The sequence below is a fragment of the Takifugu flavidus genome, chromosome 7 (assembly GCF_003711565.1).
Source record: "Takifugu flavidus isolate HTHZ2018 chromosome 7, ASM371156v2, whole genome shotgun sequence".
Classification (NCBI taxonomy): Eukaryota; Metazoa; Chordata; class Actinopteri; order Tetraodontiformes; family Tetraodontidae; genus Takifugu; species Takifugu flavidus.
The window spans coordinates 3,254,245-3,271,359 of NC_079526.1; the positions used below are offsets into that span (position 1 = coordinate 3,254,245).

Consider the following 17,115-nt stretch of genomic DNA (forward strand, 5'->3'; position numbering starts at 1 on the left):
AAAATCAATCATTGGAATTGTGTCTTTCAGGAATATCAAATTGACATCATCTTCGCCCAGACGTGGACAGACAGCCGTCTCAGATACAACAGCACCATGAAGCTACTAACTCTGAACAGCAACATGGTTGGACTGATTTGGCTGCCTGACACCATCTTCAGGAACTCCAAGACAGCAGATTCCCACTGGATTACAATGCCCAACCAGCTGCTGAGAATATGGAACGATGGGAAGATTCTTTACACCTTGAGGTAAATTCAACTGCTTTTCCACTCTAAGCCAAAAGAATCATGGATTCAGCAGAGAAAAGTTAGCATGCAGTCACTGAATGGATATTTTGTTGATATAATTAATTTATGTCTTCACACAAATTGCCTGTTCATTAATATAAATGTCTCCTTCCTGTAGAAATTGATGAGGTATCTCTCGTTTTACTCGACTCAATGGTTTGTTTTTTGGAAACTGGTTTAAAAGTCTGTAGCGCGTTGACGCGGAAACGTGACGACCCGCACTCCCTGTTTCCTGCGAGCGAGTCAACTTCCAAACAAACCCCGTTTGGATGCTCCCTCAGCCGCTTGTGTTGACTTCCAGCGCTCGGGAACGTGCAAACTTTGAGGAGTAATATCCGTTTATGGCCCGGCAGAGAGACAATCAAATGCCAGCTGGTATTAATTGTGCAATGACTTGGCTGCAGTAAACAGAGATGACATTTTGTGATATCGGGCCCCTCCTTCGTGCATCATATTGTCCCCTTTCAGTGCTTTAACGAGCTTTGAAGATTGTGCTAGTAATACGTCGTCATGCGTGGTTTACCTTCGCCCAGAGGCTGCTAGTGCTTACCTGAGGAGACCCAGACTCACCTGTCATCTGCCAGACTCTGTCGTTCCTGTCCTGATGGTGAAATAGAGCTGTAGATAATGATGACATCACAGACCGGCTCTTCACTGGCCTGCTGAGTATATGATACTTATACTGATGCCGCAAGGTTGCTACATTATGAGCTCCTTGAGTTGTTGTATAAGTTTTTCCTGGTAGGTGGCGAGTGACAGGGGCTAACTAGCAGAGAACGGTTGCAATGAATCATCTCACCTACGGCCCAAATATCTCTTCTTCCTCATGGGGGTTCTCCTCCACTGCCCACATGTCCTGCACGGCTGTTTCCTACCTTCATTGTGATGCTCCTGTTGGCTCCACTACACCCTCGGAAGCCTGACCTTTGCTACAGCCAAGCGTCCGTATCCCTGCCGGCAGCGAAGAGGGGCAACATCCATTAATTATGTGAATTTGTCTCACATCTGTCGTCCGTGGCACTTCAGGGCTGTCACACACACGCTACCGTCACAAACACTCCTGCACTTTACCGGCTTCACTCTTGTCCAGTGTGAGAAAGTGGCCGTTTATCTTTGTTTGTCTCAGCGGCCTTTACGGTGCGTCACCAGTCGTACAAGCATCCAAAGGTTTTACTGTTGGGTTCGTGTCCGATCCATCAGCAGGACGCTTTCACCTTTCAATAATCACCTCCTCACCAGCTGATATTGGACAGTGTTCGTGGCAGCAAGCTTAGGATTTAGCTTTAGTTTAGGACATAAGGTCGTCTTATTGATATTTATTGTTTTTATGTCTGGGTTTGAGGCTAAAGACTCAAGAAACAGATGGAATAGCTGTTTTCTGTCCGGTTAAATCTGCTGCGAAGGTAACGGCATAAAAATGAAACTGTATAAAAATGTTTAAAGGGTAAATTCTTCGTGGTCCCTATGTTGGGTGGAAGCGCTCGTGAAAAAATGAATAATTGGCTAATAACCCTTTTCCCTCCGTGTACAGATTATTTTCACCTCAAAAACTCCCTTGAATCCCACAGAGCCAACAGGCGCTGACAGGAGTGTGTGTTTTTGTGTGATTGGACTCTCCAGGCTGACCATCAATGCCGAGTGCCAGCTGCAGCTGCACAACTTTCCGATGGACGAGCACTCGTGTCCTCTGGTCTTCTCCAGCTGTGAGTGTATAGAACGAATCATGCTGCCGTGTTTAATCTGAGGTGTGAGTGAATGGATCCCAGAACAGTTAAGCATAATAAGCAGCGCGCCTTCTGTCAATCAAACCCATCCCTTCACCTAAGGACGTCATCGGACAGGAAGTTGGTTTCCACGGCAACCTATCTGGTTTTCTGATTAAGTAAGAGCTCCTTATCATCCGAAATTAGTTTTCTGAGGGAGCAGAATAATTAAATGCACAGTGAAGATATGGAATTGAAAGCGCAGACTCAGATGTGCTATAGGAAGTGTACATACTACGCCGTTGGACACAAATAAAAACTTGATTTCTTTCTTTCGACATTTTAATATTTTCTTATCTTGCAATCAAAGCCCATTTTTTAATCTCACGTTTCAGTCAAGCTTCTCATCAATGCAATTATAAATATGCAAATTTGAGCCTTTTGTTTATTTGTTTGTTTGTTACATGTTTCTGTTGCCATAAACAACGATGTGCTGTCAGGATCCGCTGGATATTATGCCTATGTCCAACAACTATGTCAAGTCATTGTTCTCCAGCACTTGAAAGAGATGCAGTTATTTAAGTTCCAGTGTTGGATGAGCGTCTGGTTGCTCATTACTGAATTCACATGGAAGCATTATATTATACGCAAAACTAAATCTATAAAATAACCAAATTTAGATGGTAAATCAATGTAACAGTGGTTGAGCTCAGGCCTCTGCCAGGTCATTTTGATGCATATTGTGACTATCGTCCATAGTATAGTATAGTATAGTATAGTACAGTACAGTACAGTACAGTATCTATCTATCTATCTATCTATCTATCTATCTATCTATCTATCTATCTATCTATCTATCTATCTATCTATCTATCTATCTATCTATCTATCTATCTATCTATCTATCTATAAGGATGGATGGATAGTTAGATAGATAGACAGACATGCTGACAGATAGTTGGTTGGATAGTTGTTGAGGACTGGCCTGAGAAGCTGAGGGTTCTCGGTTCAAGACCGGGTGCGACAAAGCATGGAAGGTGTTCTTCAGAGAAATGCCAAGGTACCTTTGAGCAAGGTACCAAACCCTCAATTGCTCACTCATCCAGCGGTGCACCCAACCGTGCTAGAATGGCCTCCAGCACCATCCCTGTGCCTTCATCCAAAAGAGATAAAAGCGTCAAGATCACAAGGCACTATGTGAACATTTTGGGGGTTCAAGTATACCCTGGGGGGGTCCTGGCACCTCCACCTGCTGCCACCTGCTACCAGCACATCTACTCGGGGTCTTGAACCGAGAACCCTCTGCTTCTCAGCCCTTCATTTGATTAAAAGTTGGTATCTGCAATTGTGAGCTGTTATTTGTTGAACTCCTTCAGTCCGACTGCTAAATCTTTAATGACATCATTAGTATCAAATGAGAGAATGTGGCAAATGTTAATGGAAGCCATTCATCAAGCATGTTTGAAAACAATTAGCCATTCAGAGAACCTCTTCCCTCACAGTTAATGTTTTTCTTAATTGAAAGCCTATTACATAAAATTGCTATCAGCCACCATAATAAATTTGTTAGCTTTTCTGTATAAATGATTATGTGGCTGTTTAGGACAACATTTACCAAAGCCAGTGCTGCAGCGAGGTGCGCGGCGCCGTTATTAAGTCGTCATTAACCCGACGTGATCAATTTTTAAGAGCACATCCAGTCTCCGAAGGCATCGTGTGAAGGTCAGGCCCGACATCAAGATGGAATCAGTGACTCGCTGAACTTAAGCTTTCATTTAATCCGCTGTGATTCTGCCTCTGTCTCCCTCTCAGACCCTCTTTTCATTAGCTAGCCTCCAACAAAAGACACATTTTACTGCTGCTAGCGTTAAGGGCTGCCTGCGTGGAAAATCCATCATTATGATGTGCACCGAGGGTCTCACAACAATCAGACACACACGCTGTCTGTAATTGCAGATGGGTACCCACGAGATGAGATGATTTACAAGTGGAGGAAGAACTCTGTGGAGGCAGCTGACCAGAAGTCCTGGCGCCTCTACCAGTTTGATTTCATGGGCCTGAGAAATACGACAGACATAATTAAGACGACATCAGGTGGGGGCCGTCGGTGGCACACAGCTCATAACGCTGCTGCACTTTGTGACATCAGATGGAATTTGTTCATTTTTTTTCATGTCCCCCCACAGGTGACTACGTGCTAATGACCGTTTACTTTGACCTGAGCAGAAGGATGGGCTACTTCACCATCCAGACCTACATCCCCTGCATCCTTACCGTGGTCCTCTCCTGGGTGTCCTTCTGGATCAAAAAAGACGCCACGCCAGCCAGGACAGCTTTAGGTACGGCCCCGCTGGTCCAGAACTGTCCACATCAGGACACGTCCTGCTTTTTAACCATATCAGTGAATATGTTTTGTCTGTACATGCTGTTAGCTAAGCCGCATGGATATTTGTCTGCCGCTTAACTCGAGTCACTCCACCTGCTTTTGTGTGTTTTATTATGCTTTTTCCCCTCTTTTGCACACGCTCTCTATTTGTTCTTGTGCAGTCCTGTGGATCATTTCACTGAAGGTAATTGATTACATCCATTTTTCTTTTGGTTTGTCTTGTTTTTTCAATCTCCGTTTACATTCGGTTGATTCTTCACATGTTTCTCAGTGTCTGCATTTAGTTTAAGTCCCAGAATATTAAATCCTGTCATTTCTAGTGTTCGCATGATCAGCTTTTTGGTTTTTCAAAATTCAATAGTTGCACATTTGCTAAGTACATTTTATCTTTTCACTGCACAGTTTGATAGAAATCCTTTTACTACATGCGTAGAACACAATATGTTGATTGTTGTTGTTTATATGATGATGGTTAAGCTCCATGTTTCACAGGTTCCATTTATATTGAATATTTATAGACTTGGACAGAATTAATATTACATTTAATTTAATAAAATTTGGTTTTGGCTGTTTTTCCTGCATTGGCCATTAAAATAAAGCTCCTTCTGACTAATGAATGCAACTTTTTGGAGCTCCTAACCACTGTGGCCACTACTGTATAGGAGCTGAGGCATTGGGCTGCAGGAAGGGTTAAAGATGTGAAGCACCTTAAAAGTAATCTTAGAATGGACGGAGATGGATGGAGAGAGTACATAGCAACCCTTCAGCCAATTATTTTAAATGTCCACTTTTTGAACCCGCTACTTTTTTCTTTCTTTCTTACCAGCCGACCCTCTGCTGTCTGCGCAGCATAACGCACCGACCGTTCGCAGGTGTAATCACCGTGGCGAGCAGAGGCTAACAGAAAAGGCTGAATTGTCTCCCTGAAATAGATGAGGCAAACTTGTTACCATGGAAACCCGAGTGAAACAGTTTGTGGCTTTTCGAGTGCGCGTCGGCATTGTGGTGCCTTGCGGAGTGAAACCCTCACGTGCGCAAGGAGAAATTGTGATTGTACCACAAATAAGGCACCGATTTGTTTCTTCGTTACCGGCGGGTCGGGCAGCATGTTCCAGACGGTTTACTGTAAGGCCCAAACACAGCAATGCCAGGAAGGTGATGTGTTTCTAATGGTTGTTGTGTACCATGACATCAGTTCGGCGCATGCCTCCGGTCCATTCCACATGGCCAGTTGACATATTGTTTATACAGTTAGCCACTTTTATTAGATCATCAGATTGAATTACAGCCCCAATGAGAGGGTTGGGTCCACAGATCGTTAGCACTCAGCCTGCTTTTTGTGTGTATATGCGGCCTGTAGGCATAACGACCGTGCTGACCATGACGACGCTCAGTAGCGTCGCCAGGACGTCGCTGCCCAGAGTGTCTTACGTCACCGCCATGGACCTGTTTGTGACCGTCTGCTTCCTGTTTGTGTTTGCCGCCCTGATGGAGTATGCAACGTTAAACTACTACTCGTACAGCACGCGAAGACCCAGCTGCATGCAACACAAACGTCTGGTGAGTTGAAGACGCACCTTATATTTTAAAAAAAAGGGCAAAAAGCTGCATCTCATTTGTAATTAAGGCACGTGTGCAAGTAAGTTCTTTTGGCCAAAAGCCGTTCTCCTGTTGCGATGTCAGTCTTAAAATGACGTGCCACTGCCCTTTAGAAGCTCTTCTGATAAGACTGTTGCTATTTCCAGACCCTGCACTCAACACAACCAGCGTCCAAGATAGCAGACAGGCCTTGTGTTCTCTGCAGAAACACTTTACATAAGTTGAATGTAAATGTTGGGCTGGAATAGGGGATTACGCAACACCTTTGAGATTAAAGCCGTCGACTTGCTGATTGGTGCATGAACCAAACTAGGAAATTGTGTTAATTCCTGACACAAGTGGTGAACTACACCCAAGACTCAATAACAAGAGCATCCTTAAGCTGACAATGTAGGATTTGTGCTGATTTAAAGTTTTAAAAGGTGAAACGATGAAACCAAAGGAAATAGCAGCATTGCATCTTTAAAGGCCAAAATTTAAATAAAAATTAGAATATCAAAGTAATGGATTATACACATTTTGACATTTTTTTTCTAATTAGATGAGACTATGTATATGTTGAATATATCAGTGTGTAGTGAAGGACCACTCAGAAACCTCTTCTCCTCCTCCTCTTCCTCCTCCTCCTCCTCCTCCTCCTCCTCCTCCTCCTCAGACCTATTCTGTCCTGGACGTCCAGCCTCCTCACAGCATCGTCACGTTGAACAACTCCATGTACTGGCAGGACTTTGAGGAAACGTGCGTGTACGAGTGTCTGGATGGGAAAGACTGCCAGAGCTTCTTCTGCTGCTTCGAGGAGTGTAAAGGAGGCGCGTGGAGGAGAGGACGCGTCCACATAGACTTACTGGAGCTGGACGCGTACTCACGCGTCTTCTTCCCCACCTCCTTCCTGCTGTTTAACATCGTCTACTGGGTAGGCTACCTCTACCTTTAGCACAGTGCTGGACCTGGCCACACAGGAAAGCTGGACCGGTTTGATAAACCAGAACAGACTCTTGGCTGCGGTACATCCAGCTGTTTCCTGAAGAAAGACCCTCCAGACTACGACACAACATCTCCTCCCTCCGATACACAGGAGGAGGAACTGAGAAACCACGAAGAAGAAGCCACACCGACACTTCCCCAACGGGAGGAAAACTTGTGATGAAGGGATCAGACCGACACGTCAGAACCGGTTAATAAAAACCCAAGGACCACTCACAGTGCCTTCCTCTGGGGGGTGGACTCAGTCTGCTACAATAATCAGGGAAAATGATTTATAAAAACATCAAGAAGCTGGTTTTGGCTGATCATTGCTCTTCTTGTTGGGGGAGTTACACGTCTGTTGAAACAACCACGTGTTGTTGTTTTTTTATCACTTCAAGTCACGTTTACTCGACTCATTTCTCCTGAGTGCCCCACGACAGGAACTGGTTTCTAGGGAAGAAGAGGAACCGGAGCATCACAGGCAATAACATGTAATTTACTGAAGAATTTTTCATTTACATTACAAGATTTGACGTCACTGTTGGCGTCAGTGAATTCGACTGGCTTTGGAGCTTGAAAATAAATAAAATAACGTGAAGGCTCCTTTGCCAACTGCCGGCAGAACAAACGCTACCACACCAGAAGAACCCGGCTTTATGACTAGATATGCGTTTATCAGATTAATGTGTCAACCACACATACAGCGAGGCAGGAAAGAGCTGCAAATACATCCATAATAATAATAAAAATAATAACGTCCATACGTTAGACTTTTTAATCACTTTTAGGGATGATTTTCAGAATGATTTGTAAAATATTTTGGGAATTTAAAAAAAAATATATATATAACTGTAGGATTACAGATAACCTGAACACACATCGCATTTGCAGTTGAAATCAAACCACAGCAAACTCTGTAGCTCATGGTGCCGACATCCTACATCTGCTCTAATAAATATATCAGAAAAATGAGATTTTAATATGGTGAACATACAAATACATTCCAGAGACAGTCGAGATAGCCAAGTTAATATGCTGTATCTATATATTTATACGTCACTGTAGCATAGTGGTTAGCACGGTAGCCTCATAGCAACAGAAGTCTGGGTGTGTTGTGCTCAGGTATGAATGTGGATGATGGATGGATGGATGGTTGGATGGATGAGTGGGTGGGTGGATGAGTGGGCGGGTGGGTGGGTGGATGATGGATGGAACCTTTTCTTTTACCTTAACCTCTTATGCTTACAGACTAATGTAAACATCTTGACTTTGCATTGTTTCCTTTTCAGCCTTTGAATCTTTTGCTTTCATTTGGATCCGCTGTTATTGAAGGCTACTCTTCATTCTAGTCCTTAATAACAGCACCATCTCTCCTTATAGCTTGTATTTCACATCCCTTTTAGATCTGTATAAACAATGCAATAATGGAGCAGATCATTTTGCCTACAGGCCATTTGGCTTCTCGTGTAGAGTTAAGGAAGACGGTACCGAGTGTTAATTACTGTAATTACAAGCGAGGATTGCTGTTTACAGTTTTAATGCTATTGTGTTAGCACAGATTCAGTGTGCAATCAGTCGTTCGTACGCATCCATCAGCTTTTATGCGCACAATGTTCCCTTCAAATATGTTTTATACAATATGTTCTGGACGTGGCTCCTTATTTATGGGGTTTGAGCGTCTGCTGAGGGGAAGTCGGCGGCAACAACTGCAGCCACGCGTGTAGCTCAAGTGTTGCAGGGAAGACACAACATGACGCGGCACAGCTCCAGAAAAATGGTCAGGCAGTTGCTTCTTCTTCTGGCCATTTAATTCGCTGCGATGCTGCTTTCTGTTCTCCGAGCACAGATGGTGAAGCAGCCAGTAAAAGAGAACGGCTGTCATTTGTCCATGACTCAAGGCAGCAGATAAACTGGGATCTCCTGTTTTTGTTCTCCGTGATTACAAATAAAAACTACAGTCAAAGAGACCATAATGTGTTCTCAGGCAGAATTATGGTTTTAATATTCAGCTATTTATATGATAATTTCATTTTCTGTGTCGTTAGATGTGCCATTAACCACTTGCCTTAGAGCAGCCCACCTAGTCCTGAGATGGCAATAATGTATCCATTTTTACCTCCAATAAAAGCTGATTCTTCACAGTCGTAACCACGAGAGGACTTGGTTTGAGATCCCACTTTGAGGTATTCATTTGAATTCTTTTATTTGCTACTTGGGGCCGAGTAAAGAACCATTTGCTTTTCCAAATTTGACCATCTTCCACGTGCTTCGCTGTCGTGCTGTGTAGTCATGGATGCAGGTAAACGGTCTCCTTGACGATGGTAATTGAGTTCTCAAAGTCTCTGACAGTAGATGAGCAGGCTCCACTATTCCAGCCGTCTCTCTGCCTTTTTGGAATTATTAAAAGATGCGGTCACGCTTAACAACAATAACATTTCATCAGCCATAATGTCAAGACAAATTAGGACATTTATGGTCCATGTTTGAATTGAGAGCAGTTCTCACCCAGATGGAGGGAGATGCAATAAGATGTTCAGATTGGTGCTACGTCTGTTTTTATGGGGAGGGGGGGTTGTTTGATAGATCCAGAAACACGTTCCGACATGTTTCTGTGTAAAACCGTTATCCACAGACGACACAGCTGACCCCTGCCCAGACGGGGTCACTGGAACCAGTATCTGGGTCCTGTCTGTCACAGTCACAGAGAACATTACGGTCGGTGTCAGATGTGAGGCAACGGAGCAGCGAGAGGGACATCTGACTTCTTAGGGACTGAACTCCTTTGAGGATCAAGGCTGAATAAACCTCGAAACTGTCCGCAGAAGTCAGGAAAGCGCTGATTTATCCTCAGATTGGGATTATTTTGAAGATTATTAGAGGCATATTAAAGACTGGCATTGAACTGATTAAAACAAAACAATTTCAGTGCCTTTAATTTGTTGTTTTCCCTTTGCAATGTGCGTTTATTCCATTTGCCTGGATTCTTTTCCATATTTTGATATTCCTTTCCTACAAAAATGAGACCAAAAAAACACAGAGAAGCACAATTTTCCGCTGAAACTCTTCAGTATTATTTAATTGCCAGATGGTGGGAGAGTGGGGGGGTGCAAACATCGCACCATAAACACTGTAAACAGAGGAGTCCGGCTGAGATCTGATCCCAGGCCAGTGTAAGCTTGTGTGAACAGGAGCTTCAGGCAGCATCAGAACTGCATTGGCAGAGACGGCGCATGTGAAGGGGGCTGATATGAAGACTCCAGACGCGTTTGCCCGGCGCTCCTCTGTTACAGAAATCTCTCGCCAAGAAAGTTGCAGCATTTTTGGAAGGATTGTGAAATAAAAATGGACAGTTTGATGCCATCAACAGCAACAAACTCCAGACCGCATGTGGTGGGTTAGCGTTGGAGGAAGCCAAAGACATTTCTCATCAGACTGTGGTTAAAATAAGTTTTTCTTCTCTGTTTTTCTTTTTTTCCTGGATTTTACCTTTGAAAAGTTTATTGTAATGACTTTTGATTGGGCTGCAGCCTCCCTGGTGTTCTGAGATTGTTGTTTACGAATTCCTGATTATTTAAGGTAGAAATCTGATCCATTGCTGTTGCTTAAGATGGTTTTGAGTGTGTAGAGATGGTTTGTACGCCGGCTCTGATTAATGTTACCTCTAGTGTTGTTGAACAGTGAAATATTGTCTTTGGTTTCCCTTATGTTGAGTCCTGTAGGACACACGTGCGCACGCGGCTGCAAGTTTCCCTGCTCTGTGTTTTCACATCGACGGCTTCAGCATCATGCAGTTCTCAGTCACGTGTTGGGGTCGTGTTCCTTGGTGGGGGGGTCACGGTGGTGGGCTTGTTTTTCATTTCTCGCCTCTTTTCTGTTGGCTGTGCTGTTTTTCAGACTCATGGTTCTTTTTCTATCAGCCATGTGGATTAAAAGGAACTATAAAACAAATGGACTATCCTATCTTTTTTTAATAAATTGACATTAAAGTGTTTATTCAGAAAAAGGTCATTACAATGTGATGAAATTATTCTAAACTAAATTCTAAATTATTCTCATTTTCCACCCCAGCAGAACATTTAAATCACGTGGAAAGTAGAGATTCTCCTCCCAAAACTTCATGCCTATAATTAAATCATTACTATTTAGAGTCGGTCTTTCCTGCAGGTCAATTTTTATCATTTCAGATGTGGTTTATAAGAATCATTCAGAGCAAACATGTTTACAGATACTGAGCATACGAATCACATCGTTTTTTAATTATTATTACTATTGGCCCTGCTTTTTATTTTGAAACAAAGATAATCTCGGTGTTGGATTATGTATGTATTTACAAAAACTCCTTTTCTTGACAATAGTTGTGCTCCTTCCTGATATTAAATTAAAGATGTATTAATTTCCATCTGATCTGTACATTTAATGCCATAAAGTTAATAATGTCAGAAGTACATTTATAGGCAGATGTTAGATGGAATAATTTAGAGAATTAGATATTTAATATTTTTTATAAAGGGCTAGGTGTATATCTCAGCATAAGTCTTTATTACAACCTCTTCAATTCTAGATTTTACTCATTTTTTCATACAACAGCCCCTCCTCGAATGTGAGTGTCTGCGAGCTGTGCCCTCAAACATGCACCATCAACAGGTGGTCAATACAGAGAAGGGAAATGGGTCTGCAGGAAGTCAGGGGTCAAAGTTGAGCCTGTGGCATCCAAACAGTTCAAAACCGGGAGGGGGGGTGTCACTGTGTGTGTCTGGATCTGCACAGGAGCATCTCAGCGAAAGAGTCTCTCTCATTTCAATTTCAGCCTTGCATTGGTCATCAAGCCCGCTCTGCGCTACGAATTACTTGTTGCCATGGTAACTTTGTGCTTTCTGATAATTGCAGATCTGCTCAAGCAGAAATGGGAATCTGACTCATCTAAAAACATTTTGTAAAGCGGCCATTTTGTAAAGCGGCCAAAAACTCACCTTTATTATGTCTATTAATATTTTTGTGATCATTGTGTAGAAGCAGAGGGGACGTCAGCATGCAGCCATGTTTTAAAATATTTATTTAATATGCTTGGCAATAAAACCAAAGACATCTATCCCATCACTCATCACCAGTCTAGATGGTTTAGGTTGATATGAAGGGAAACATCTTTAAATCTAGCAGTTTTCAGGTGTTGCATTCACTGAAGAGGACCCTGCAGGTAATTACAGTTGTGCATCTCTGCGGTCAGATTAACAGTAACTAATGCAGAATTTTTCTTGCCAATCATGAACTGTGGGGGGGGAGGGGGGGGGGGGGGTGTAAAGCATTATTTGGTTTAGAGTAAGAGGAAATGATGGATTTGGGTGTGGCATGTCCAGGAAACAAGTATTGAAATTTCAGCATTAGGAATTGGCCTTTAAAACTCATTTCTTTCCCTGCTCCCACTCCACCCCTTGTCTTAATAGGGACCTTTATCTCCTTAAGTACAAGATGAAGCTGGCTTAATGATGCACAATGAAAAGGAATGCTTGAATATTGAGATCATTTGGCCAAACTCTCTCTCTCTTTCTCTCTCTCTCTCTCATAGCATGTCTTTTTATATCTGGACTTGAAGAAATTCAACATTGTCTGGAATTGCTGCATACTCGGACTGTAAATTGAGTCTCGCGTAACAAAAATGCAATAACAAGGCAGACGACCCTTACTGAGCTCTTCTTATATGTACTGCGTACAAAATATGTGCTGTGAAACTTTCAAACCTGACCAGAGCTCATGGGAGACGCGTGGCAACAGTCATTTTGAGTTTGACCTGATCAGTGCGACACATTATGGCTGAAATATGCAAGAGTTCTGTTTATTTCCACCAATAAATCCAATTCATCCACTGGGTTTGATCATTCAGATCTGCAATTGTAATAAAAGGAATGGAAGAGGTTAAAGAATCAGATTTATGCAAATTTCGTTTCTTTATTGGATTCTGTTACTATAGGTTACTGAAGCCACGCCCCCTGCAGCTTACTGCTGGGTGCATATATTTGATATATATTAAATATCAATCCAAAATGTACATTCATGGTTTCACTAGCTTTTCAGTAGGTCAGATAGGACTAAAGCGACAAGCTCTATGTTCCCTTTACCCACATACTTTCCTGTAATCTTCCCTTTTTTTGAATACCGAAAGACATTGACATTCTGAGGAACATTTTTAACCTTTAGACTCTTTGTGGGCCGTGACTTCAGTCCACACACTCGTACTCTGCCTCGTCATACACACAATGCCCCGATAAGGAATCCAATTAAGTTGATGCTAGACAATCTGATTCTCCCATTTCTGCAGTCTTCTTCTACATGTCTATAAACAATAATCCATTGAATGTGTAATATATTTTTGGCATACATATGCAAATGCACTATTATTAAAAAGAGAGAGGAGTAACAAGCCGGGTGACTTGATCAGTTGGGTTCGCAGCTGCGATTCAGCCAGGAAGAGACGCCGTGGCTTCGCCTGTCACACCTCTTGTCTGTCTCGTTGACAAGGACACAATGGTTGTCTGATGAGTCCTGTTTGACTGGTGTGTGCCGGGCAGATGATTATCGCTCGTAATTTGAAGATAGCGGCGAACCGTTAAGGGACCGAAAAGTTCAAAAGACTTAAAACGTTCCCCTGCCACCGTACAGTTGACCCGCCGATCCGTCTGATTACCTTTTCACGTCGGAGTAAACTTTGTAATCAGTGAAAAGAGCTGCTTTAACTCCTTGTTGCAGAGAATAAAGGCCGTGTCACTGACCCTCTGTGCAATCAGTCAGCAACGAACCACCAATTCCACGCAATTGATTTACCTTTGTCTTTTTTCCTCCATTGTTTGTGCGACTAAAGTTGCAATTTGAGGCCAATGAAATTGAGAAAAGCGATACAAAGAGGAAACTCTACGTTCAACTGAATTGTCGAGTGTCGTTCTGGAAGGCCAGTACCAGCTGGACTCCACCAGACTGTCCATCGGTCACTGGTTTTGTTCGTAATGACAAAGAGTTTAAAGTTCGCTTACCTGAGTATTGCGTCCCTGTTTGCGGATGATCTGATGATGACACATGAACCGAAAGGTGAAGTCGAGATAACTAAAACAAGCAGAAATTAGCATCGAGTCTGAGAGCAGGGTTCCCAGCAGCAGTAGGATGGCCGGCCCGGTTCTTGATTTCAAGTGTAGACAACTGTGAACGTGGTACCAGCCTGGCGTGGTGAAGAGAGGGCTGAGGTGGAAGGTAACGCTCTCCGTTTACAGGTCAGAATACAGACGCCAGCTGGGCTCCTCCATAGAGACACTATAGGGGCTCATCAGCCAGCTGAGGTGGCCGGGACATCCAGAATGGGTCAGGAGCAGATCCAGTGAAGGAGGCATCATAGCAGATGTAGAACTGACGGGAAGAACCAGATCAGCCATTAAATTCAATGAAATCAATATTCTGTTGACACACGTGACATGATTCTGACATCTGTCAGACATCCAATTATTCTGTAAAAGGATCATCTCATTTAACTCCACGGTCTGTGTCCTGTTAGAATCCAGCATCAGAAATCACACAATGGTGACGATCTGCTTTGTTGACCAACATCGATCGCTCTCATCCATAATCAAGACCGCAGAATGAAGCAGTTGGTCTGCTTTCATCTGTTTTGGCCAATACAAATCACAACCTCTGAATAATCCACAACCTTCAGGACAAAGAAATGTATTCTTTAAATGCACAGTGCCGTTTCCTTTACAGGAATGAATGGGGTCAGTTCTCAATGTTGACGTGATCAAAGCAGGAAGTGTTTATTTCAATCTCGTCCTGTGAGAAGCGGATCAGTCTTTGTTCTAAAAAATAGCCTTTTTTTCACGAATCCTCTTAAGCTTCCTCACTTCAGTCCTTAATTACAGAGAGCATCACTCATTTAATCCCTTCTTAATGAATAAGAGCATTAGCCTCGGCTGGGGCAGAGAAGGAAATCAAATCCATTCACAATGAACTGATTTAATGAATAATTTTATATTGTAGGAGGAACAAAGGTGTCACATCTAATTAAAATGGAATAGAAATCCCCTATAGCAACAAACAAAGTATTGAGTGTACCCAACACCTACCAGCATCATTATTATCCTGTTACTTTCTAAAAGACATGACAAGATGAGAAACTTTTACGGTGAAATTCGACTGTTCGACCGAGTCCGACTTCCTGTCAGCTGTCACAGTTCAATAATATAGCAAACAAACGTGGGCGTTGACCATGATATTATTTGTAAGTAAACGATAAATACCTTCACAGGCAGCCGTATAAATGCAAAGAAGCTTTTTGTTGGGACTAAAGACTTTAATTAACATCGCTATGGTAACTCCACAGGAAGTGATCATCATATCGCTTCTGTGTGGGTGCAACTTCTCTACTCGTCTGACACTGGCAGGTGATGGCTGGGTGTGGTCCAACTGAGGGTACTTTAGCTCATGCTGCTAAAGGATTTAATTTTGCTTCTGATAGAAAGTTGCCAGATCACTCAGGGCAACACAGTTGGTTGCTAATGGAGCTGCAGACCAGTCAGGGTGGCCATGCTGGCCCCCTGGCCACCGCTGACAGCACCGACCATGGGTATGCTAGCATCAGAGCTGGACCACAGAGCGACAGAAGAAGGTGACCTGGTCATTTATGTGAAGTACACATGGTACCAGGATGCACTATGGGAAGAAAGCAAGAGGCCAGAGTTAGCGTGATGCTATGTGCATGTTCTGCTCAGACACGTCGGGTCCTGCTGTGCTCCTTTGACATGTACCCTGCGCTGTTGTGCACTGTGTACACACTTCCACGGAAATGACATCCCCTGATGGCTGTGGCCTCTTTCAGCAGGATAATGTGAGCTGCCACAGAGGAGAAATGGACCAAGGATGGTGGGAAGACCACAAAGACCAGTTTGGGATGCTGAATTGGCCTCTAAATTCCACAGACCTCGATATACACAGCTATGGCGGCTGAGAAGTAACAGTCATGAAACATTTTTACAGTTTGAAACAAAGTTACACTTCAAAAACACATGCAGTGTATGAGTCTAAATTACAAAACTAATTTACCTTTAATGAACGAAACTGGACAAACTTGTGGCAGAACTCTTTTGGCAGCTGTCAAACAAATGAACAATTTGAACAAATTTAACAGAAGGTGACAGGAAGTGACAGGAGATGTTCACAGCGCCGTTTTAAGAAAGTTGGCACGATTGAAGACTGCGGGACAGAAAAGTAGATGTGTGTATGTTACACCAATGTGTTATTAATTAACACAAGGCTAGTGTTTAACATTCTACGTAAATTGAATATGTTTTTTTCTTGTTGTCCAGTGAATATTATCAAGAAGCTATTATTGTTGTTTGTGGATCCACACAGAAGCCACAAAACCTCCCGTGAAAATCCATCAATGCATCCGGAGAGAGCCAAACCGAATGGATTTAGTTTATCATGACATCAGCATGCGACATAAGGCGCTTTTCCACCAGGCTACACAGTTTTGGCTCCACGCGGTTCGACTCTACACGGTGCGGCCGTGTTGGTTTTCCATCTGACATGGTACCGCTTCGACATGGGGGGTCCTGAAACTGTGGTGACGCCGTCAGCATGTAAACACAACTCTTTTTTTACTCTTGTCCAATAGATGTTGGTTTTTACTGTTCGTTTTATACCAGAAGCTTCAGAGAAAAGACAGGAATTCATGATACGTGTCCAGTCGAACCGTGGAGAGACGAAACTGTGCGGCCAAGTGGAAAAGCGTCTGATGCCGCGCGCTGATGTCATGATAAACTAAATCCATTCGGTTTGGCTCTCTCCGGATGCATTGATGGATTTTCACAGAAGGTTTCGTGGCTTCACTGTGGATCCACAAACAGAAACTATAATTGCTTGATAATATTCACGCCACAAAAGGACAGTTCATGTCATCATTTGACGCATGGAAACTTTTTCTTCTCTTTGTTGCTGGCAAACAATTTTGCAACAGCACCAATAATTCGTTTTAGAGTTGGTCTTGCAAGAATAATTTATTGTTTGCTGGCCTGAAACGCTCTCCTGGTTCTTTGTATAACAAGTGAGGCCTGATCATTGCGTGCTGTCAGGATGCTTTTTACATTTTCTGATTTGTACACTTTTAAAGATTGCCCAGGTTATGTAAACAATAAAC

General features: G+C 43.0%; 1 protein-coding gene across 2 annotated transcripts in view; it reads left to right on the top strand.

Moving 5' to 3' along the window:
* The window catches only part of LOC130528429 (gamma-aminobutyric acid receptor subunit gamma-3), a 33,158-nt gene extending 22,206 nt beyond the window's left edge, over window positions 1–10,952 (top strand). Inside the window, exons 4-9 of one of the 2 annotated variants that reach the window (XM_057037779.1) lie at window positions 31–251; window positions 1,911–1,993; window positions 3,950–4,087; window positions 4,180–4,332; window positions 5,740–5,939; window positions 6,634–10,952. In XM_057037779.1, coding sequence (XP_056893759.1) covers window positions 31–251; window positions 1,911–1,993; window positions 3,950–4,087; window positions 4,180–4,332; window positions 5,740–5,939; window positions 6,634–6,912 — 1,074 coding nt within the window. In that variant the 3' untranslated portion in view covers window positions 6,913–10,952. Of the gene's footprint in view, window positions 1–30; window positions 252–1,910; window positions 1,994–3,949; window positions 4,088–4,179; window positions 4,333–4,540; window positions 4,564–5,739; window positions 5,940–6,633 lie in introns of those variants that run through there. The other variant, XM_057037780.1, reaches the window with a different exon arrangement.
* The last annotated feature ends 6,163 nt before the right edge of the window (window positions 10,953–17,115 follow it).